The 25,749-nt window shown below is 38.9% G+C and overlaps 1 protein-coding gene across 1 annotated transcript in view; it reads left to right on the top strand.

The window, feature by feature from the left end:
• COX10 (cytochrome c oxidase assembly factor heme A:farnesyltransferase COX10) overlaps nt 1-25,749 on the top strand; it is a 91,540-nt gene that overhangs the window by 3,217 nt on the left and 62,574 nt on the right. The window contains exons 3-4 of the mRNA XM_083597801.1: nt 444-768; nt 5,429-5,553. Coding sequence (XP_083453927.1) covers nt 444-768; nt 5,429-5,553 — 450 coding nt within the window. The remainder of the gene's footprint in view (nt 1-443; nt 769-5,428; nt 5,554-25,749) is intronic.

The raw sequence follows: 25,749 nt of genomic DNA, 5'->3' as shown, positions 1-25,749 counted from the left end.
AGGGGAAAATAAATAAGTAATGTGATTAGAGCAGTGATGTGAGGTGAAGCTTTTTCTATAAATATCTGGTGTTAGTCATACACAGAATAGACTGATTAAAACCAGTTCACTTAAATCCCCTGATTTCATTGTGTCTACTCTTGAGTTTGCTTTAGTTGCATATCAGCAACAAAGAACTTTCCTTGTTGAAACAGCATAAACAGTTTACAGCTCTAATTAAAACTACTCTCTAGGCCACATTAGCTCAAGAGAGGTTTTCACCTTTCTGTGTATTTAGGATAATGTGACCTATGTGTCCAAGCAATGTGATAGAAACCGCATAATCTAAAACTTTTGAGAATCTGAATTAAATTTGTAGATACTTACATAGCTTCATAGGCCCACAGAATCTATAATAAAAAGTAGTTTATTTTATTTTACAAATTTATATTGGTTTTTTTCAGTATGTAACGCAGCATAGCAAAGCCCTCAGCCAGCGAGCAAAGTTGAAGTCAGAATCAACTGCACCTCCTTTCCTTGAAGGCCAGCATTCAGGTCAGGGAAAAACGGTTATCCATGAGGTCAGATCGGTTTTACCTCTTTTGCCGCCTTTATCTGAGAAACGAGTTATTAATGAATCTGAAGCACTGAAGTCCACAGTAATCACCGGAGGCACAGGAACTGTAGTAGGACCTGCATCCAAGGAAGAAAAACAATGGAAAGAGATGAAACTAGAGCTGGATGATTTACCAGGCATTTTGGCTCGTTTGTCCAAAATCAAACTTACAGGTAATATTGTTATTCTTTCAGAGATGTAGGTTATTGCAATATATATATATATATATATATATATATATATATATATATATATGTTATTGCAATATATATATGTGCATGCTTCTCCTATTCTTGTTGTAAAAGTAAGGGCTGCAAAGTTCAATGGCATTACTCTAAAATATGCATGTTTGGGATGTGCCATGTAGCCAGGCTTTGAAAGGTGAGTTCAATTGAGGGTGACTCAATTGAGGAAGATGGAGACATGTACTATAAAGTAGTTGTACTCTGATATGAGGAGTTCTTCCTTTATTACCTGTTTGAGCTGCCTTTTTTACATCCTGATTTGGAGTGGAGCAGAGATTTCTATTTATGTGCTTGTACCTGGAATTATCAAGCAGAGTGTGTTCAAGGGTTTAGAGAAGAAATTTGAAAACCCAAGTTTAATATGCCCTTCCATCTTTGTGCAAGCAACAGACGGCTAAGTCCCCCTTCTCCACTGTTCCCTTAAACAAAGTGATGTGGAGAGAGAGAGTTCTATGCTATGTGCTTTCTAGCATGAGTGGATTTATATACTGCTGCTGGTGTGCAGTAATGGGCAGTTATATTCCATCGTGGCTCCGAAAATGGCGTGGGAGAAAGGGGGAATTCTTTTTGGTTCTCTGCAGAGCTTTTTAAGAGTGCATTAATTTAAAACACCTTTCTTGCTGGTTCATTATGTTTTGTTTCTGAGTGAATAAGATTTGGGTGAGCATGTGACTCTAAATCCTGTTATTTAGTTATAAACCACTGCATCATCAAGATATATCACAGTGGTTTACAGTATAAAAACAAAAATCCAAACAATAAAATTATAAAATGTTAAAAAGAAATTAAGAGCAAAAAGAAATTAAAACTTCCCTGCCTGACCTTTGATGGTGCCCATTTTTTTGCCCTTGCATCTGTTCTGGATAGGTATAACCAGGGTACTACAGCATGGTAATATACCTGATGTTGGTGTAACCTTCGGCTGTGCAGGCACAAGGGAACTTAGTTTGTATCCATTGCTTGTGCTGCCAGCATAAGTCATATCTTTCTTTGTGCAGTTTAACCTTGATTAAACACACCTAAAGTTTCAGTACCTTAAGCTGAAACCGTCTCAGGCCAAGTAATTGTGTGAGCAATCTATCTGTTAATACAAAATCAAAGCACTGTATCCAGTGGTCACACAAGTAGATTGCAACTCACACAACCAATCTTTCTCTTACTTGTTTCCCCTTGCAAAACCTCTTTGGAAGGTTGGGAGGGCCTTTGCTAAAGAGTATGTAAGAGGATGAAGGGAAGTAATCACCTCAAATCAGGCAGGGAAGCTTGGCACAACCGAAAATAAGCATAAATGAGAACCCATATTTGCAGCGGTTGTGTGGGTTGAATTTTAGAACTAAATATACTTGCTACACATAGTGGATGATGATTGTAGATGCTAATACTGTGCCTCACATGGGTCAAGTAGGCTATTACAATTTTAATTCATTGATTTATTTAAATTAAATACCGCCCTTCATCCAAAGATCACAGGGCAGTTTACAACACACAAAAACAAAATGCAAAACATAACAAAAACAGAAATAAATACACTCCCCCCCCAACACCATTAAAAGGCCATATATTGTTTTAATACCCAATGGCCTGATTGAAGAGGAAGGTTTTCCCCTGGTGCCTAAGGACAAGTGAACATTCAAAAGAAGTAATTGTTTTGAAGCTTGGGAATATTGTGTGTTCACTTTTTAGGAATTTGGGTTATTTATACCAAGTACTGTAAAGTCTGAATAGAGAATAAGCATTGTCTTATATTTTGCTTCATTGATAGAATGCTTCTTTATTTAATTGAGTTACTGAGAGCAGAAATTAGTTCTTAAACATTTAAATCTCCTAGACGTTTTAATAAAAAACTCATTATCTTATTTCGTTCCCTAATACTGGTTACAAAACGTTTGGTTTTCTAGGCGGCTCTAATTTTAGTTGTTGTTCTCCTACCAAGAATACAATATAGTACTCCTAGACTTTGCAGTGGTGCACATTCCACCAAAGGTATTCCATAGATTTTACAGATTCTTGATAGGTACTATATTGTAGTTTCATAAAGAATTGCTTTTCTTGATGCACAGAGGAAGCAAAATAAAAGAGTTTGCACTTCAGCTTCTCTTCCTCCAAAAGTTCCCTGATATAACATAGCGTCACAATCTGCTTTATTTTTAGGGCTCCTGCTTAGTTTCTGCAAGAAGTGTTATGAACATTTGTTTCAAATTACTGTTAAATGCAAGAATGCTTTAAGTACTTAGCCTCTTTTTAATGTTCATGCTGTAACCTCTAATGAAACATATATAACTACTCCAAACAAATCTAGGCTTACTAAGTAAACAAATTGGTGAGTCTCCTACCACTAGCATTACTCTTATATTTAGTGTTTCAGTGAACAAAGTGTGAGAATGTAAGGAGAAAAACATTCATGCCAAACGCTTTAGGAGAATGGTAGCTTTCCTTGGGGAAATATTAAAACCTGCAGTAATATGATCAAATTCCTCCCCCACAAATTAAATAAGAAACACACCTTTTTCTCCAGCTTAGTTTTAGCATAGAAGTTCTGAAGCGTAGGGATTTCATTTTAAAAGTTCAAATGAAAAAGGCTGGGATTAAAATTTAATTTTCCATATTTTAAATGTTCTAAGAGTTAGGGTTTTTATTTTATTGCCGCTATTGGAAATTCATAAGCAACCTTGAGATGGGCATATATGGATTTTTTTTTAGTGTACAGTATATGACAAACTAGTAGAATGCGGGTATGTTTGTTAAAAAAAAATTCACATTTAACTTTAGCTGTCAATGTGCAATCTGCAGACTCTTTTCCTTTAAATTTTGGAGTCAATGGGAAAGGTGTAGCCACTTTTACATCTAGATGTAGCTGCTTTTTGCAGGTATTGGCTGTGTGACCAAGTTCCCCAAGCACTCCTGAAGTTGCCACCCATTAGCTGATGGGTGGTGACTTCAGTCCTTCTTGCTGTAGGGATCAATTTCCTCAAGGGGAACCTGATTGCACAGGCAATCCAGCCATGTCTCTAGCTACCCCACCCTATCCTTAGGGTATGGATAGGTACATATGGAAGGATGCATTCCATTAGGTACCGAGTTCTCAAGCTGTTTTAAGATGTCATGGGCCAAAACCAGGACCTCTACCTGGGTTCAGCAATGAAGCTAATGCACTTAAGGGAGGACTGAGAAAGAATTAAAGAATTCTGAACCAATGATTTTGTTTTGAATACAATAACTGAACTGAGATCACAGTTCTTCATACAAAATTAACTTCTGCCCTAACTCCAATTTTCATTTGAGCAGTAAAATGTAGGGTTTGGTGGGAAGAGTCATTTTGTTGCCATCAAACAACAATGTTAGAAGTTTGAAATCTTTGCTGATCTATTTCAAATCACCCAGAGTTTTACCTCCCTACCCACTCTACTTTATAGTTGTTGTTGTTGTTTAGTCGTTTAGTCGTGTCCGACTCTTCGTGACCCCATGGACCAGAGCACGCCAGGCACTTCTGTCTTCCACTGTCTCCCGCAGTTTGGTCAAACTCATGCTGGTAGCTTCGAGAACTTTATAGTAGGCAGCTCTAAAAGTTAGAAAGGCATAGATGAAGGTCTCTAGGTCTGAATTTGAGGCGTGCACTTTAGCCAAGGCCCTGATGATGCACTTGACAGCATAAACTTTGTTTTATGAGTGTGGGATACTGGGCAAGCTTACAGAAATATCTTTTCCAGTTGGATAAATGAGAATGTAGTGCAGCTGCTTTTAATGAGATCCTGATAAGTTGCAATGAAATGACTGCCTGAAATTAATCTGGAGAAATCAATGGAGACTTTAATTAGAACACTGGCTACAGTATGTTAGAACTTCTTTGAGGGTCATTGTAATGATAATGTCATACAGACAGCTCCCCCTCCCTCCTCCTATAAATGAACTGGTGTTTTGTTAAAATAAGTAGATTTTGAGTATTCGCTCTGATAAATTTAATTAAAATTTCTTGTCAGAATTTAAAGGAAGGCATTTACCTTTACTAATGGAAACCCAGTGTTTCTGACAAAACTCAAATAGGAAGGCAGCAAAATATGTCGTTTGTGATTTTTTTCTGGCACCACCATTGACTTACCTCTCCACCTCCATCTTTCCTTTATTTAATTTCAGCCTTATTTTTTTTTATTATGCTGTTTTTTAAACTGTCATAAGGCTAGGAGGGTGGAAGAGAGAGCTGAGTAGTGTGATAGTGGTTGCACATGTGACTTTAGCTTCCTGGTTATGGGAATATTCCTAGTTGCTTGGTGGAAATTGATACTCACCCTAGGCAAGTTGCTAAAGGCCACATGCAGAGAGCATACTACTATGTGCCAACATGGGAACACACCCTCATATTTCTGAGAGCAGGAGCAGCTTCTTCTATTTCCCTTGTTTTAATCATGAGGCGGGGGGAGGACACTGTTTTCAAGGCAGTATTATCAAAGAGAGTAAGGATGATTCAGAGCTGGAAGTTGTCTGTGATGAAGTTGTCTTTATAATATTGTAATTTATATGCAGTGGTTCCAGCTGCAAAACTGTGATATATTTTATTAACATGTTGGTACTAAAGTGTGTGTTTGCATTACAGCCCTGGTTGTGAGTACTGCCTCAGCTGGATTTGCAATGGCACCTGTACCATTTGACCTAACGTGTTTCCTACTTGCCTCCCTTGGAACAGGCCTATCGTCCTGCGCTGCTAATTCCATCAACCAGGTTGGTGCTTCATCATTATCTTATCTTCACAGCTCAGTGCTATGAATATACAAAGTTACTCATTTTTGCAATTCCTGTGTGATGGTAGATCAAAATATGAACATCAAGCATAACATGTTTATTTGGGAACACGAGTTAAGACAGCATTAAAGCCTTGTCAAAGTGGTGCTACTTTTGATGGTATAAAAGCGGCAGTCAGGGTGCAAGCAGTTTTTCTGGCTCCCAAAGACTTCACCTATTTTGGCAGCAGTAGTAAAAATAAACAAAATAGACTCAGTGTTGGCTTGGGGGGAACTGAGTAAATTCAGGTGTACATTCTTGAAACTATGGTTTATTGTTATATGAATAAGGTGCTTCTTCTGCCATATAATGGGAGGGAGTTTCAAAGGGTAGGTGCTGCCATGCTAAAGGTGCAATTCTGAGATCGTGTGGAACGGACCTTTGGATAGGTTTGTATCAGCTGGATGGCCTCCTGCAGAATATAGTGGTCAGCTGGGTATGTAGGGGATGAGATTATCTTTTTGGTACCCTGTTCTCATGCTGCATAAGGCTTTTTAGTCCAGTACAGCACCTTGAACCTAGCCTGGTAGCTAATTAGCAGCCAGTGCAATTCTTTCAGCAGTGGTGTAATCTGATTGTGATATTACACCCTACTGAGTGATCAAGCTGCCACCTTTTACACTAGTTGCAGCTCCAAGGGCAGCCCCACATAAGCACATTACAGTAATCCCATCTGGAGTTATGAGCGCATAGCCAACAGTGGTCAGGCTATTCCGATACACAAATGGCTGGAGCTGTCTTACCAACCCAAGCTGGTAAAATGTACTTCCAGCCACCAAGGCCTCTAGTGACAGATATAGATCCAGAAGTGCTCCCAGATTATGAGCCTGCTCTTTCAGTGAGAGCATGACCCCATCCAAAGCAAGGAGTGGATTAATTTTCTGGACTCGGGAACTACCTACCCACAGCAAGTCCATCTTTAGAGGTTGGTTCATTGGCTGTCATTCAACCACTGAATCCAGGCACTAGTCCAGGGTTTGCTTGGCCTCTCCTGATTCAGATGTTACAGAGGAATGGAAATGGCTTTTAGTAGTAGTAATACTACTAATCATGTGTATAGGGCAGAGTTCACAGAGCCTTTACAGTGGTACCTTCGGTTACAAACTTAATTCATTCCGGAGGTCTGTTCTTAAGTCAAAACCGTTCATAACCCGAGGTGCGCTTTCACTAATGGCGCCTCCCGCTGCTGCTGCGCTGCCAGCACACAACTTCTGCTTGCATCTCGGGGCAAAGTTCACAACCGGGACATCTACTTCCGGTTTAGCGGAGCTCGTAACCCGAAGCATTTGCAAGGACAGTACGTAACACGAGGTTCCACTGTACAGTGGTACCTCGGGTTATAGACGCTTCAGGTTACAGACTCCACTAACCCAGAAATAGTACCTTGGGTTAAGAGCTTTGCTTCAGGATGAGAACAGAAATCGCGCAACAGCAGCGCGGTGACAGCAGGAGGCCCCATTAGCTAAAGTGGTGCTTCAGGTTAAGAACAGTTTCAGGTTAAGAACGGACCTCCAGAATGAATTAAGTTCTTAACCTGAGGTACCACTGTATAGTTTTTAAAAGAACACATTTCTTAGTTTACAAAAGTATGTGCAATGTCTCTTTTTCCAGTTGCGTTTTCTACAGATCAATTTCATTTGTTGTGAGACGTTAGTGTTACATTAGGAAGGAAAGGGGGAAAGAGGTAGAGGGGGGAATGGTGAGTGGGGTGGGGTCGGGTGGCAATGCTTCTATTCTACTTAGTGTATGTGAGCCTTTATAGTTTTTGTGCTTTCCCTCAAAGTATACCTGTGGAGTAGGTCACTGGTTGTTACTGAGGCTGAGTGACAGATTACTTTCGTGTGATGTCGGCATCACAAAAGAGCCAAACTACACATGACATAATATCAGAATTTGCAACTATGGTGATGCAGTATAGTTGCAGGAGGTCCTTCTTGCAACAAGGCAGGTGGAGGCAACATCACTGAACAAGTGACAAATACAAAGTCATAGAATCGTAGAATTGTAGAGTTGGAAGAGACACTGAGCATCATCTAGTCCAGCCCCCTGCCATGCAGGAATATGCAGTTGTCCCATACAGGGATCGAACCTGCAACCTTGGCATTATCGGCACCACACTCTAACAAGCTGAGCTCCACCAAAGTCTTGAACAAAAGGCTTGTTGAGCTACAAGATTTGTATATGTGTAATATAATGCACCACCCTCAAGTCCAGGGGGTGGGGGTGGGGGGTAGAATAGGAAAGAAATCCCAATGATTAATTGCCCATTTCTGTTTTATTAAACAAGTAGGGGGGGGGAATGGAAATCCCACCCTGTGATGTGATCCTGGAGGCAAATTATGTTTTCCTCAGTCTCAGTCGCTTTACCTAACCTGCTTTTACTTTAGTTCAATACCCCTTTTAGGGTTGTAAACCTGTTTTCTGATCTCCTTATGAAAACTGAAAATCAAGCTTTTGTAGTGTCAGATCTTTATGTAGAAAGAATATCTTTTTTTGGAGTTCAGAGATTGATTTATGGCACTGCCATGCAGATAAAACGTGTAGTGTTGTTTACAACAAAACGTACAACATTGAAATATTGAAAGATTGCATGTTCCTCTTAGAAGTCAAGTGCATTCTTCTGAGACCGTGGAATGGTTCAAAGTGGGAGAAGATTGTAAAGATGAAAGCAGGATGTTTAAAATGGTTTGAATTTAGTAGCTGAAAGATAAACTGCTATGGTTAGGTTTGAGTGATAGTACCTTGAGAAAGAAGCAGATGGAATTGCATATCTTGTATTGAACTTCTAAAACTTACAGTGGAAATTAAAGAAAACAACACACAGGGAAAGAGAACAAATCAAAAGTGATGATATACTAACCCCTTCTGATTTGTGGGGGGCAGGAAGGGGAATGTTTGCCTCAGATACTTGTATTGCACATCTGCAATAGCTGTACTTCTGGCATTTGATATAAAATGCTTGCTAAATTTTGTTCTTATAAACATTTCTTAAAATTAATAAAGAAAAGCCAGAAGATGGGTGGTTGTGCCTAGCCTAGCCTGGCCTAGCCTAGCTCTCCATGCACTGGCAGCACTAAAATGCATTGTACCTGGGCTTCCCTTTGAGGACCAGTTGGTTTTCAGCTGGTCCCCACTGGAACCCACTGGATCCCACTGGATCTGAGTTCTAGCACCTCTTCGTTGTGTTCCGGCAGCTCTGTAGTGTGGTGGTCCCACCCCCCTGCACAGCGCTCAGGGCTGCGCAACAGGGGTGGTGGGTGGCAGGGCAATTTCAGTGATGCAATGGCGGTGTAGGTTGGTGGCAAAAGTTTTAAATTTTTTTTTTTTAAATATTTTTATTTTTCCATATAAACACAATACAACAAACATAAACATACAAAAACAAAAACAAAACAAAAAACATGTATCATTTCATATCCTAATTTCATATCCTATCTTCCCCGACTTTAAAATTTCCCCTGCGGCTTTGGGTGAAGCGGGTGCTCCCCCTAAAGAAAGCTCAACAACTTTGGGTGGGTGCTCCCCCTAAAAAAAAGGAGAGCTCTGGAACCTCATTTTCTATTTTTTTTTAAAAAAGCCCTGTTGAGGACCATTTGGAAACTACAATTAGTGCAAAACACAGAAACATATTTATTAGGCAGAAATGGATATTTTCCAGTTTTGAAACAATACCTCAGATTCCATTTCATTTATCACAGAGTGTTGGTTTTGATCTAGATGTAACCCTAGATGTAGGCTTCCACATTTTGATCACCATGACAACTGTGCCATTTCCCTCTAGTGAGCATGATGGGCCCCATTTATACTCTAATCGTGATGCTGCAGAGGTGTGCAGGGTTCATCCTGGAGGTTGTGCAGCCATCTTAGTTCCAACTTTGGCAGGACAGCTGGAGATGGTTTGCTGAGACACCATACAGGGCCAAAGTGGCGCTCGTTCCAATTCCCTGCTCTGGAGCACTTCCTTAGTCAAACTGGTAAGCTCCATGCATCTCTTTCCTACAGGAAAGTGTGGCGGTGGTGTTCTTGGCTACTGTGGTGTTGAGCTCTTGACATTTGTTTCATTCTATAGTTTAATTTTGTTTTTTGCCGTCTGTTAGGTTAGCTTCAGTTGAAGGACAGCGATTCTTATGCCTGGATACATGTGAAAATGCTATGTAAGATTTTTCCTATGTTTACACTGGGCAAGATACAAGTGCAGACTTGGAGCAGGCCCATTGAAGTCATTGGACTGAAGTCCATTAATCATGAAATGGATCTGTTCTGTTTATCTGTTCAGTTTATTCTCAACTGCAGATGACCAGGTTAGGAATGAATACCAGGATTTTAATATTTTGACATGTTGAGTCTTCCTGAACTTCATCTAGTTGAAGCTTAGAAAGACAAAGGGAGGCTATTCAGTTAGTGGTGCTTGTTCTTGGTTTTGCCTCTGGCCATCTGCCAGACCAGAGAGAAAGCGATCTGAGTTATGTGGGCGCATGGTGTGGTTTTGGTTTCCTGCGGGAGGGGTGCCAGCAAAGCAAGAAACCAGTGAAAACTGATGGGGCTTCCTGTTGGTCACAAGCCTTATCAGTCCATACCGGCTGGAGTGTTGGAATGCACAGTCCACACAGCTAACCACATTGTATTAATTAGGAGGGAGCAGGTCAGCTCACTGCCTTCTGTCTTCAACAGAACGTAGAAGGAGCGTGTTCTTCACTGCCTTTACTTCCTTTGGAAGGGGGAAAAAAGGCTTTAAGACAAGGTTTGAACAACCACAAACATCTGAATACTGGATTCATTTAATTTAGAGAAACTCTTCTGTGAGATTCTGAGCAATGTGCTGTCACACACACACACACACACACACACACGGAGGAAGTGCTTTTTCTCCTGTGTATGGCATGGTGAGACAACTTGTAGCTGCCTGGAATTTTTTGAAATTAATAGAGAATGGAGAGCCAATACGCTTGACTTCTGTATAGTTCATTTGAGATTAACACCTGATGCATCTCTGTCTGTCTTTCTCTGAAGTTTCCTTTTGTTTTGACTGAGCAGACGGCCTGCAGCAGGCAGCGCTTCCTTTCATCTTCCTCTGATGATCAAAAGATTGCCAAGTGGTGGTTATTAAAACCTGGTGTTTAAGCTCTGGAGTGCAAGGCTGTCAGTGTAGGAGGCAGCCAATGATGTAATTTACAGTATATAATAAATATAGGAGAAGTGCAACACTGGAAGTCTATCTCCGTGCTCAAAAATGTTCTGATATATGCTGCTTTGATATTTTAACTGCTTGGCAACCTTCATTAGTGGTTACTGTGAGGATCATAAGTTATGGCTAGTCCGATGATTCATAATTGTAACTCCGCTAAATCGGTGAGCATCAAGAAATCCTCAATACTGAAGACGAATGGTTTGACCAGTGATGGTATTATTTCATGAGCTGCGAAAATGATGAGCACTTAGAGACCCAACCTCCACAAGTACAATAAATTTTAAATGCAGAGATCATCTTTCTAAAGCATAAATTATTTGACCTGTGGCTGAAACTTGATAAAGGATCTTGGGAAGAATGTTATAAATTAGTGGGTGCCGTTGTTAGGAGAGTGTCTCAGATAATAAGCATAACCAAGGGAGGAGGGAAACCTTTGCAAGCATTTGTGTGGTGTGCATGCATTATATTTTGAATTAAATGTCCTGGCAAGGGTGAAAAAAATAGCTGTAGAAACAAGCTGGAGAAAGTAACAAGTTATTTTCCTTTTCACAAATTGTTTCATTTAGTCATGCTTATTTATAAATATGAAGCATGTCAATGTGGAGCAACATTCATGCTGCTTCTTGTAATCCTGTGAATCCCAGGTATACTTTCGAGACGGCATGGCTGATGAGAGTTTTGAGTGTGTGCTGGCAAACATTTCTGGTATGAGTCAGGGTAACAAAAGCCTGACTTACCTGCTTCATAACAAAGCACTGTATGCAACAGAGATGTAAAGTGGGACTGCATCATATTTTTCTGCTATTTATACCCACACTGCTGTTTTAACATTGCTTGATAGCGTCTATGTGCACAAAGGGAGATGCATTCCTATATAATTTTTAAAAACAGGCTCTGATAACTCACTGCAGAGACCCTCTTAAAATACTGTAGCTGAGAGCAGCCTCCTGCATTAACTTAGAAAGCCCATTGTGCGTGCGCATGTGCGTATACAGGTGATTTCGTGTTTGCATTACAAAACTTCTAACAAAATTTTGGTTTTGTAAGAAACAATGTAAAGCAAAATTCTCCCATCATAATAAACATCAATCAGAAGAAGATCAGAATGCAGCTAATATGGGAACAACTTCCCCTTTTCTTTTGTACAATAATTAATAGAAGATTCCCCTCTTTAAATTAAGGATTGTCTGAGACACGTGAAGATGGGACATAACAGAAAAGTACAAAATAAGGAGACAAAATACATAATAAAACAAAAACAAATCAATAATCCCCCTCCCACAAGCATATTTTAAATGCCATGGAATGTTAATCAGCCAAACGGCTGGTTGAAGAGCAATGTTTTTGCCGGCACCTAAATATATATAATGAAGGCACCAGGCAAGACTCCCTGGGGAGAGCATTCCATTAACAGGGAGCCACCTTCCAAGATCTCTCATCGAGGAGGCACACAAAGAAGGGCCTCTGATGATGATCACAGGGTCTGTGTCAGTTCATATGGGGAGATGGTGTCCTTGAGGTATTGCAGTCCTGAGTCATTTAAAGCTTTACAGGTCAAAACCAGCACTTTGAATTGGGCCCAGAACTGTCTTCAGAGACAGCCCTACATATAATGTGTTGCATTAATCTAACCTAGAGGTTTACAGTGCATAGACAACAGAGGCTAGGCTACCCCTGTCCAGGTGGGGTACAGAAGGGCCACCAGCAGAAGCTGATGGAAGGCACTCTGCAGCATGAGGCCACCAGAGCCTCAAGCGACAGCAAAGGATCCAGAAAGAACCCCAAGCTACATACACATTCTGGATAATCCCACTCAGCAGTTTAATGTAGATGTTACATGACTACATCATTTTTTATTTTGCTAGTAATTGATTTTTTATTTACCTTCTCACCTCCTTCTAATCTAGTGGGAACTCTTTCATTAACAATACTGCCAGTAGATGTTTCATTGACTGTTTGTCTCTAGAACTTTCACTTTGGATAATGGCTGTCTCATAAGTTAATAGTTCCAGACTTGGTTAAAATCTCACACCAACCAGCATAGAGTCTGGAGCACATTTTTAATAAGGAGCTGGAGTCCAGTGTCAGGTTATGCTTCCTACCCCTTAGGCCACATTTTGTATGTTATCCTCATTCCTGTACCATTTGTTCAATTACAGTAACTTTATTCTTGAGGGTCTGGATTCACAAGTACCCAAGATCAATACATAGACAAAACAGTTTTGGTATAATAATTGAAATATGCTAATTAGACACCAACAGATTTGATGGTAAACTTTCTTCTAAGGTGTTTGAGCAGAGCAGGTTCACATGAGTAAACCTTTTGACTGTACTTTCTACTCACTTATATGAGATTGCTTATTTCACTTTTAGCCAGTCTTTCATTCCATAGAGTCCCAGGACAGCATACAGCATACAAACCCCAACAAAATTCTAACCCACACCACACACAATAACATGGTGAAAAACCAACAACATATATATAGAACCATATAGCAGTTCAACAGCAGGCATAAAAATAGAGATCACTAATCTCCACACCCAAATACCTGGTAGGGAAAGATGCATCTTCAGGTGATGCCAAAAGGTCTTTGAAGAGGAAGGCAACGGTATCACCTTTGGGGGAGAGTTCCACAAATGAGGTGCCACCACAGAGTGTTGTCTTGCAGTGTATATGAGTGTGGGTTGTAGATCTTAGCTCTAGCAACTTCAGTCATCACTGACACTCTTTGACTTTGCTGTTGCTGCAATTTGTAAGCTGCTGCCTCTCATGTTTATTTCTCTCTCATAAGCTCATGATTCTTGTAAAGTGATGAGAAAAGCAGCACAAGGTAGTTTGTGAACTAGATATTTGTTGCAAGCCAGTCTTAAAATAAAACATGCACACACACACTTGCTTCATCTGTGTGGTTTTTTGGTGGAGTATATTCTAAATTAGGTTTACGACCAAGGTTAAGTTATACTCTGTCCAGATGTGGTTAAGGCTGTGAGAAACTAGCATGTTGTCAATTTACTTAACTTTTTTATTTTTTAAAAAATGGAAAGTTGGGAGAGGGGAAACAATTTACCTTTATGATTGATCTTCAGGAAAACTTTAGTTGTGGTGCTCCCTTTAGATGCAGTGCCAGATTTACCCCCGGAAGCACCGATGGCTGGAAGAACAAAGACTTATTAAAGGGTTGCAGTGATGGAATGTAGAGATAGCATCAGACAAAGAGAAAACTTAATAGTTAATAAAATTAATCTGCCTGTGTAATCTGCAGTGGCACTACATTCCCAAATATACTTATCTCTTAAAATACAAGAATGATTAGGTTTTGTTCTCTAGCTTGTAGGATAGCTGCCTGAACTGTTTCAGATTAAGAATGCTTCTTGCATGGCAACGAAATATTAAGTGATGAAAATATTAGTGGAAAGCTGCTTATCTACCAAAAGTTACTTTAAATAGCATCAGAATTGGAATGTCTATGTGTTTGGGGCCTTAAATATAATGTTTGGAGCCCGGGAATAACTTGCATCTATTTTCTCAAGAATAACCCAAGATGTGAATTAATTATTATTTTTATGGTTTTAATGATATTAAAAGCAAAATTTCTCATCCATTTTCAGGAATGACTATTTCACAATTCCAGGAAAAGTAAAATATACACTAATAAGATGCCCCCCCTACCTACCAATAATTGTTGTTTGTTGTTTAGTCGTTTAGTCGTGTCCGACTCTTCGTGACCCCATGGACCAGAGCACGCCAGGCACTTCTGTCCTCCACTGCCTCCCGCAGTTTAATCAAACTCATGCTGGTAGCTTCAAGAACACCATCCAACCATCTCATCCTCTGTCGTCCCCTTCTTCTTGTGCCCTCCATCTTTCCCAACATCAGGGTCTTTTCCAGGGAGTCTTCTCTTCTCATGAGGTGGCCAAAGTATTGGAGCCTCAGCTTCACGATCTGTCCTTCCAGTGAGCACTCAGGGCTGATTTCCTTAAGAATGGATATGTTTGATCTTCTTGCAGTCCATGGGACTCTCAAGAGTCTCCTCCAGCACCATAATTCAAAAGCATCAATTCTTCGGCGATCAGCCTTCTTTATGGTCCAGCTCTCACTTCCATACATCACTACTGGGAAAACCATAGCTTTTACTATACGGACCTTTGTTGGCAAGGTGATGTCTCTGCTTTTTAAGATGTTGTCTAGGTTTGCCATCGCCTTTCTCCCAAGGAGCAGGCGTCTTTTAATTTCATGACTGTTGTCACCATCTGCAGTGATCATGGAGCCCAAGAAAGTAAAATCTCTTACTGCCTCCATTTCTTCCCCTTCTATTTGCCAGGAGGTGATGGGACCAGTGGCCATGATCTTCGTTTTTTTGATGTTGAGCTTCAGACCATATTTTGCGCTCTCCTCTTTCACCCTCAATAAAAGGTTCTTTAATTCCTCCTCACTTTCTGCCATCAAGGTTGTGTCATCTGCATATCTGAGGTTATTGATATTTCTTCCAGCTATCTTAATTCCGGCTTCGGATTCATCCAGCCTAGCCTTTCGCATGATGAATTCTGCATATAAGTTAAATAAGCAGGGAGACAATATACAGCCTTGTCGTACTCCTTTCCCAATTTTGAACCAATCAGTTGTTCCATATTCAGTTCTAACTGTAGCTTCTTGTCCCACATAGAGATTTCTTAGGAGACAGATGAGGTGATCAGGCACTCCCATTTCTTTAAGAACTTGCCATAGTTTGCTGTGGTCGACACAGTCGACCACAGACACAGACACAGACACCTACCAATAATATCATGTAGGAAAAAACACATATAGTAATATTTACAGTAATATAGAAAAATATTACTGTAAAACAGTCGGTTTCTCACTTAATAAATGAAATATCTGAGGGAATAGCATGACACTCCTGTTCAGTTATCGCTGCTGTTGCCCTTTGGATATGCTTGTGCTCTGAAGTTACGGAAGTTGACAACACCAAATGTTTCTGTACTGTTGGTTTTCAGTCTATTAATTCTTGATAGGAATTAAGACCATCAATGGTACAGCACTGGCTCTGTCACAAAGCTATTGTGTGTATGTATTCTAATACAAAAGCAGCAAGATATCTGCAACTTGGATGCTTGGGCATCATCAGAAGGAAAGAGTAGGTGGTAATTAATGCCTGTAGGGCCAAGACAAGTGCTATACATTTTTGAAGTACCACAGGCAAAACATCTCTCTTCTGTTTATCTTCTCTACATCATCTCGTTTCTTATTACAGCCAAGCTGTATGTAATGTTACCAGTAGACTCATGACAACCCATTTCATGCAGAGGCTTTTTCAGTTAAGTGAAGGGGCTTCATTTCACGTAATCCTTTATTTTATTTTATTTTTTTAAAAAATAGGTGGGAACTTTTTTGGAATGAGCTTTTACAAGGTACATTAGCAGCTTCAGAAAGTAAGTCCTATGTTTATTAAATAGCACAGGAGACAAAACAGTCCATTTGGAAGTGCTTCTTTTTACAAAAATATTTGAGAAATGGTTTTGCCCAACCAGACTGCATTAAAAACTGGGAGAAAAACATTATACATCAGCTAAACATCTGCCCTTTTTAACTAGGCAGTTAAAATAGCATGATTCTCTGGATGTTTCCTTCAAGAGTTCTCTAAAGTCTTAGACAGTTTAAATGTACTTGGTAGAGGACAGCCTGCTTAATCCTGGCTGTCTACTCTTTGACATTACAGGTTTTCTCATCATAAGCAAGTTACAAGTTTCTTTATGGTTAAGACTAGTCACATCTGCTCTAGTGGCATCTGTCTGAAGGGTAAAACGTTTCCTAAAGCATGTTCAGTTGTCTTGATTTTATATAAGAACACAAACTTGGCTTGGCCTTTACTCTTAACCTCATTAGTAAGAGTACAGTGTTCTGCATGTTTACTTAGAAGTAAGCTCCTAAATAAGTGTGCCTTGGATTGCAGACTTGGTTGGAGTCATCACTGCTTCTGCTGGATAACCTGGTGTTTATGCAAGAGAGATAGAAAAGCTTGTGGCCATTTCCCACATGTTCTTTTCTACACACACAAAATGTGTCTTAAGGGCAGTGTTTAAACTCCCATTGTTCTTGGCGCAATTTGTGACAGGGAATTTCATTAGCATGAGCAGTTTCTGAGCTCTGGGCGCAGTACTGCGACTAAGATTTCAGATTAAAACTGCAGAATGGAATGAAAGGAGGACCTCCCCATTTCTAGCTACTCTCTGAAGACTGGAGCAGAGACCTGCTTAAGAATATTCGGGGGGTGGACAGGGGAAGGACTAGACCATGTGAAAAATGAACATAATATTTTAGCTGTGGTTCATTTTCAGCTTTGTATTCTTGTTATTAAAAAGTGTGCCTAGACATTCTGTTGTTGTGCCCATAACCTAGGTTTAAGGTGCCATTTAGCTCCTAGCTTTCATAGGGGGGAAGTGTACACTTTCTGCTCACAGAATTGGTGGGGGGAGGTACACTAGAAACATGGAATGACCTTTTTGGAGGAAAATGGGGTGCAATCCACATAACCTTTAAAATGGAGAGCAATTAATGAAGTAATCACATGTGCAAGGCTTATTTTTCTATGTGAACTAAGTCTGGCTTCTTATTGGTCTTTATGTTTCAATGTAGTTAGCCTTCACAGGAAAAGTGAGAGTCATTGTATCCCAAGTTAGTCCATGCTAAGTAAGCCACTTTCAGTGTTGTGTTGTTGACCAGTGACAGCTACTAACTTGATAGAACATACAAAAGAAGTGTATAATTAAATTTGGGGAAACTCTTTCAAGGCACACCTAAACCAATCTCTTGATTCCTTTGAGTACCCAGGGCTGATTTCAGAACTATAGAAATGACAGGATTTAAATGTCTCAGTATGAATTTACCTGACCAAGTTCTAATCTTACCAGAATTTACTCAAAAAATTCCTACAAGGTACTAATGCTTCTTTACAATTATTTGGTACCTCTGAGTTCCATTTCTTAAAACATTGTGACAATATAACACATAGCTGCTCTTTGTGAAATTTAAGTCTGTTTAACACTGGCATCTTCAAAGACAATAAAAATTCCAGCCTGCCGTTTATCTATTCCCATGTGAAGAGTTACTGTACTGTATATTGTATCATTCCATGGGAAATTCTTTGGCTTAATAGTTTCATTTATACAGTTGTCCGAGGTCAATTTTCTATTTTGCAGTTGTCAAACAGCTGCCAAATTAAGCGGCTATACTCCAAAGTTCATTTACATTTTATGCCATTCTTAGGGTGTCTGCTTCATATCTTAATATAACTAATGATTTAGCTGTGGATCTCCGTCATCCTTCCCCACAGATGTTCACACCCTCATGTTCTTTGAGTGCTTAGCAAGTAGCTTTGTTTCTCTTCCAAGGCTTTTTTAAAAAGGTTTAGTCATTTTAGAAGAGAAAACTATCTCCCTAACAGAAAACAAACATGAAATGGCTGGTAACTGTGATTAATTTGGTAATGCTTCAGTAGAATAGGTTTTTGTTTTGTTTTTTTACATTCTCTTCCATTTTTTTATGTTGCTGGAGTAGAAGGTTGGGGGGGGTAGAATTAACATCTGCAAAATGCCCACTGTTCCTTGGGTTTACTAATTGATCACAATAATTATTACGTATTTTGGTTTTCTACTTTGTAATGATTTTGTGCGGTTCCTTTGAAAAGCACACGCTGGAAGGAACTTTATCCAGTGAAGTATCTCTGCAAATCAAGGCATTTTTTTATTGCTGAAATATCAAAGGATTCCACTTTAATAAGGGAACATAGACTACAGTGGAGTTCATTTGTGGTTTTGTAGCATATTTCTTATTTAGTGTAAATGTACAGGCATGGGTGAAATATTCAGGATTTTTAAAATGTAGTGCCATGATCAAAGGAATATCTCTCCTAATGCCATTGATGTCTTACTACAAAGTAGTCAAATAGCCTGGGGTCACCATCCACTTTATAAAAATTCCTTAAAGACAGGTAGGACCCTTGGGTGTTAAATGGATACTTGAGAGTTTGGTATATTTTCTGTCGAGGGAGCAGCAGAGATATATTTACAAGTACTGCCATTCAGGATAGTGCTGAGGTTTAAAGGGGCCTTGTTAAAAGGTAGCCCTAAATTACAGGCTTGCCCCCAGTGCATCATCCAAAAAAGTTTCTGTCTCGTTCCTTTCCGAACTTGGTCAACCCTTCTCAGGACCATGCATAGACAATATACTCTAAGAAGCAGCTCATATTTAAATGTTTTAAGAGAAGCATTTTAAAACCCCGTTGAGGTTATTGTGAGCAAATCATTTGAACTTACTGTGTTTGTACTAGGTAAAGGAAAGCAATACGCTTGCTAGTTGTATACTTTCTTAAGCAATGATTGGTGCTTTCGGTTGATGGGTTTGTCATTGGGATTGCAATAAAATGCAAGCCAAGGTGAAATTGGATACAGGTTGGGAGAGCAGATAAAACTAAGTGAAAATTAATGGCAGATGTAAAAGTTATCAGAAAAAATCTAATAGACTACGGTCATCTGTTAGTAGCGCTTTAGTAAAAGTATTTTTTTCCTTTACCAGATGTGTCTTGCAGCATCTTCAGAGTAAATCATCAGTTTGACTCCTAACATTTTACGTATTGTACGTGGTTGAATTATGCTGTCCTTTCTTGTACTGGTTTGTGGTGGTTAGAGGAATAAAGTGTGTGTTCTTAATCTAGACATAATCATAAATGTAGCATCTGAATTCCAGCTGCTGAACTGTTTGCAATGGTTTGTTTTAAGAAAAGGACATGGAAATATTTTGTCTCTCTCACTCTTAACTGACCTGTTGTTCCATCTTCAGTATTCTAGTACCTCATGCAAATATCCCTCTATTATATGGGATGGCCTGTTAATGTCTTTCTCTTCCATTGCCTGGTGAAAAGTTCAGGTGTGGTTGTTGTAAGTGGGTAGACTGAGGGCAGGATTCCTTGGCAATTGTGACTGGTTGAAGGAGTGTGGGATTTCCAGATATGGGTGGCAGGGTGAAGCACTTATAATCAATCTGAGATTAAGGGATTGTTAGTATGATCTCCAGGGGAAAATGCAAAATTAAGAGTGTGGGTATTTAGACACTAATTCAGTTGCTCAAAATCTTTTGACAAAAGAGTGGGTAGAAATTATTGATAGCTGCTGTGCTTATGTATCCTTTACTAATTGATCTTAGTCACAAATAACTTTATCTGAATCATAGCCATAGGGTATTTCTTTCCTCCCTTTATTCAGTGATATTTGTTTTAATGCAAGCCAGCCCCCCTCCCCTTTTTGCAACTGAGTTATCCTTATTATCTGCAAGTTCATAATGAACTAAATTGTGCAATCACACATTGAGCAAATTCTTGATCTCATAACTTGCGTTATTTTGCTGGGGTGGTGGGAACTGATCAGCATTGACAAAAATGCCTAGGGTTTCAGCTACACAAGAAATGTTTTTATTTTTCTAGTGTTTTATACTTTAAATAATGTATTTTACTTTCTATTTAGGTTTAATTTTTAAACCTCAGGTATTTATTTAAGTAACTTATATGCCACTTTACATTTCAGGAAAAATATCTAAGTAGTTTACAAGTGTTTCATACAAAATAGACTTAATAAAATATACATTACAGATAAAATACATAAAACAAAAAAAATAGAATTCAGTCATTAAAATAATACAGTCAGCAGCAAGACAAGTTAACATCAGAATAGGCCTGAATGACCCTTTAGTTAGCTGTGTTGGTTTTTTGGTTGGCATACTAAGAAAGATAAAGTTAGCAAATATGGGTTGTAATTGATGAAGTTGTTATGTTAGTGCAAGTACTTCTGCCTGTACAGTTGGACTTCCTTTCTCTAGCTCCTCCTTGTTCATCCTGCACCCCCCCATCTGTTTGGGGGTGCTCCAAACCTGCCAGAACAGATTTAGGTGCAGGGGTAGGTTTCCACCAATACCTTTTCCCTAAATATCTGTATTTGACTATAATTCTACAAAAGCAAGTAAGCTATGTATAGATGACTGATGACAGATAGATTTGAGAAGTAAATTTGAAGCGGAATACCAGTGATATTAGCTTTTTTCAATTTTAATTACTTTATTTGACTGCCCAGAAAGCTGTGTGGGAATAAAATAACTGAATTTATTGATATCTAAAATTAAGCCTGGTAACAGGAATTTTCTCTTTTAATTCATATAACTTGGCTGTGGAAAGACTGCAGATACATAAAGCAAACAAGAGGCTGATAAAACACTTTTTTACACAGATCATAAAGTTAATTATACAAATTTGTAGTAAAGAGTCTAAATTAAGAAATGTTGTTTTTATGGTATATTAGGTGGAATTATTTTTATGTAAATGGTTTACCCCAAGGAAACTGTGAAATTGATGCATAAATCTGCTCTGTTCCAGAGCTAAGCATTTGAAATGCAATCTGTATGGGTTTAATGTCTGTAGACCAGCATGTTCTTTTTTTGCAGTGAGGTCTAGGTGCTACTAATACTGCTGTAACAGGTGCATGTAATTTAACTGCAGAGCTAGTCAAAATATCTTTAATCTGTCCATATTAAGTTGAACCATGTGGGTGTTTGACTCGAGTTTTCAGTGATGTATTTTCTGTGTTTCTAGATTTTATTCCTGCCAGTATGGAGGATAAGTCTCATTACTATAGCTACCTTTGCTTGTCCCTGTCCTTTAGGAAGCAACTTAAACTGGGTATTGTCAGGAAATCTGGTTTCTTCATCTTTTATGTTATATAGCTGTTGATAGTTCTGGCTAAATAGGCTTACTCTTTCTTCTGAACACCTCCTGTAAAAGTAAAACAACTTTGTAGAAGAGAGGTAGAGCTTTTCTCCAATGAACGCAGCATGTTTTATTGCCCTGAGCTCAGTGGCTGTCTTGCAGGGGAGAAACAAGGTATCGTGAAGAGAGAATAATAGCATGCAGCTATTTGAATGTTGTTGGTTTTTTTAAAAAAAATACTTAGGGAAATCAACGAGTAAAAATAGCGGGCCATTATTGTGTCATCTGCTCCAAGACTCCAAGAAGGTTATGGGATTCTTTAAGCCAGTCCAGGCTGTAACTGGAAATAGCTGTTGCCTTTTTCCTTTCATAAATGTATCTAGTGCTTTTCATGAACTATCACTGGTGTAATTGTGGTAAAGTGAAATACGTTGTTGTGGAATGTGGAGATCTCTGCTAAACACTAGAGTTTCTAGCATGGAAATCATCACCCTAACTCATAGCAGCAGGTAAGTTGCTTTCTGCCCCCTTCCTGATTAGAAGCCTTCCAAAAGAAAAGTTCTTTAGATTGCATGACTAGTTTTTGTAGCCGAATTATTTCACAGTGACTGGTGTTGCAGATTATTTATTTTAAAGGTAAATAGAAGCAGACTACAGCTAGCATGAATATGTTCCTTTAAGCTTGCAAAAGGCACAGATTCCAGCCTTAAATGCCCAACTATATTCAGTGTTCAACAGTCAATTTTATCCTGCCATGAGCTCTTATTAGTTGACAAAGAGGAAAAATTGTTATTGCATGCGGCTATCTAGCTGGGTGGTCTTCCAGGAGCTATAATCAACACTGTCTTTCTCATCAATACGTAGTTCAACACTGCAAATTTATCTTATCGTGTGGTAACAGCAAGGGTTTACTCTAAGAATTGTGAGAAATTGCAAATGGGCTTTCAAAAGGAAGCAGGATGAATTGCATTTAGACTTGGGTTCCTTTGTGGCATAGCAACTGTAAAGATTTTTTTCCTTACTTTTCATGCTAAATTTGCCAGTTGGGTTTTTTGTGTTGGTCTAATTTTTTAAAGTTATTTCTCCTCTGCAATGAGTCATTACCGCTACTTTCAACAAATGAATAGCCATTTTAGTTAAGATTTATTACAAAGAAATGCACATTAGAAACAATCATCTTGATAGACATGTAAAATTAGTTTGGTGATTCGTAGGCTGTGAAACTGTTAAGTACTGTTAGGTAAATTGCCATGGCACATATGCACTATTTAATCCATTGCATAAATAAAATAGTTTTGAAATATTGTTATGCATGTCTAGAGAATGTGAAAATGCTGACTGTTTAAACACAAAAGAGCATATTTGCAAAAGGAAGCTGAAAATTAGCTTGTCAAATATGGTAGACTATTATGGGTAAGAAGAAGAAGGTAATATTGAGCAAGTTATTAAGGAAACTGCTTTCTATGGTTTCATTATTGTAATGTTCTGGAATGTTATACATTTGCTGGGGGGCAGAAGGGGGGGGAGGGATCTTTTTATTTCTTTCATTTTCCCCTTTTTGTCTTCAATGAAAATGAAGAATAACAACCTCAGACAGTACCAGTAGAGTATGTGCATGTATATTGACCTGTTTCCTTTATGGCACTTGTGAGAAGGCTCCACTTTTATTATGCAGACACTAAGAAGACTTCAGAATTAATGTTCTGGGTATCAGAAGACATCCCACCCCACTTTCAGTTTTTAAAATACACGTCAACACTTAAGTTGGGTAGACAGCAGCACTAATCATATTAAGCACAGTCTCCAAACTCACGGGGAATGCATAATTAATTCATTGTTTTAGAGGTGCTCATTTACTGGTCAAGGGCAAGCAGTCCATGCATAGCTCCCCATATGAGTAAAGAGAAGAGAGCCAGTGTGCTGTTCAGTGTGACACTGCCATTCCCTCTGCCCACTAAATCTTGTTTGTTACACCTCTACCATGAGCCAAAACCATCAAGCGGTTTCCATTAAAGTGTTTGCCACATAGAGTGCAGTAGGATAGTAAATGCTAATTCAGTGTCAATTAGAAAAATGCCTCTAATGGGGGGAGGGGGGGTGTAGTTAAAAAGAGGCACTTCTGTTGATTCATTGCTGAGTCTCAAGCTCTCTTCCCCCCTCCCTTCTCCATTCCTCAGTACTGTGCACTGTAAGCCTCTTTCAACACTTTATGTTTATTATTTTATAGCAAGTTTAGCTTGGATGCACTTTGCTCTGTCCTTTTATTTTACTTTAAATGTAATCCCAGAGTTTACCTCTGTACTTAAGCCCCTTTAAAACCCTGCTTCACAAGTGCATCGTTACATTCCGCAAGTCTTAATGGTTAAAAGGTTTAATATGAATTTAAACGTAATCCTAGCATTCGGGAAATCGGTGGTCATCTGAATTAATCCTGTTTAGTTTTACCCCTGCATTTCGGGTGCACGCTAAAAGTGTGCTCAGAATTAAACTAATGCACATAATATCTGCTTATGTAAACATGGACTTCATTAATATGGCTGGTGAAGTTCTGGATGAAAGGCAGCTTATATCAGCTTCATCTCCGTTACTTTTAAATAGGCATATGAAAAGCATTATGTTTTGACTGTGGCTGACTCCAGTGCGGTTACTATGGGTGCAAGTCCCACAAAAGCTGGGTCTCATTGATTTCATTTGGGGACAGTTAACTCCATCTTTAAAATCAGTGTGATTAATTTTGGAACTGGTATATATCCTCAGTATGAAATATACACTGTGACCTATTGGTTAGTAAGTCAGAACAGGAAGACAGTTTGGGAGTAAAATTTTGTTTTCTATATTTGTTATGTATAACTCAATCCCCCCCCCCCTAAATCTGATAAACTAGTGCATCTTAAGTTATTGTTTTTATACAGTGATTTTTCAAGACTTTTGTTTCCAACCATGAGATATAAAAACTTCATTACACTTTTCTTGAAACCTTGAATTCCTGTTTTGAAGCAATTACAGGGAAATGAAGGCATAATAAATTGGAAAAAGAAATTGTGCATACATATGATGCACTAAACCTCTGCCGACCCTCAGATAAGCACATTCTGTCCATTTATTCCTCTGTCATTAAATTGACTTCACAATTTATTCTTTTCTTAAGTCAAGGGCAGCTTTACACGTACAAGGAAAAGGCATGTGCACTTCATTGTCTAGCATTGCAGTGAATGGAGATGCTCTTGGGTGTGCAGGAGCCTAGTGCATTGCAGATCTTGCCTGTGGGGAAAAAAATTTAGGTCTGAAGAAGCTACGACATTTCCATGGCAACCTTCCTATGTACATTTGCATGTATACTTACAATACTCTGTGTTTATGTAACACATTCAAAGCAATGTACACCTAGATTCTCAGAAATTCTCACAGCAGTTTTATATAGTGGCCAGTATTATTATTTCCCTGTTTCAGCGGGGAGCCTGAGACGGTGGCTTGCCTAAGGCAATCAAGTGAGTGCATGGTTGAGATGAGGTTTGAATCAAGGTTTCCTTCCTTACAGCTTCTTCTTAATCATTGCACTCCCCTAACTTTCTCATTAACTAAGCATGCATGGATATATAATATGGTTTTCTAATGTTTTGATGGTAGCACACAGCAGTACTGGATTGAATTAGGACATAGTTTAAGTTGTATATTCTCCCCTTGGTGTCAGTACAGTATGTGGATGATTTATATGGGAACTAACATAGATTGCATTTTCTCCCCTCTGTTGCTATATAATGTGTTTCTCTTCCAGAGTGTCAAAATGGTGCTTTATAAAACCCACATTAAAGTTATTTTTTGTCTTCCCCATGTTTGTGTTTCATTAATTTGAATTACATTTCTAATAGAGCCTTTGCATTTTCAACGCTGTGTGAGGTTTTAAATTGGAGAAGCAAGCCGCAATATTTTTTTTTTATAAAAGAAAAAAAGAAACACACACCATTGCCTGAATCTCTGCACTTGGATGCAAGTCAGACTGTCTTTTTTTCTTTCTTCTGTCTCTCTCTCCTTTTTTGCAATGGATAAACTTCAAAGGCATGTTGTCAGAAGAATTTAAAGTTAGAACTTACATGGTGGTGTGTGCATAGACTGAAAAATAATTAGGCGTCTCAACAGTAACAAACTTTACATGCTATGCTGTGCAATTCACTCGCTGTGTGGTTTATTGGCCCATAAGCT

This window comes from Podarcis filfolensis, assembly GCF_964270895.1.
Source record: "Podarcis filfolensis genome assembly, chromosome: 2".
NCBI classification, from domain to species: Eukaryota; Metazoa; Chordata; class Lepidosauria; order Squamata; family Lacertidae; genus Podarcis; species Podarcis filfolensis.
This window is presented reverse-complemented; position numbering and strand designations above follow the sequence as displayed.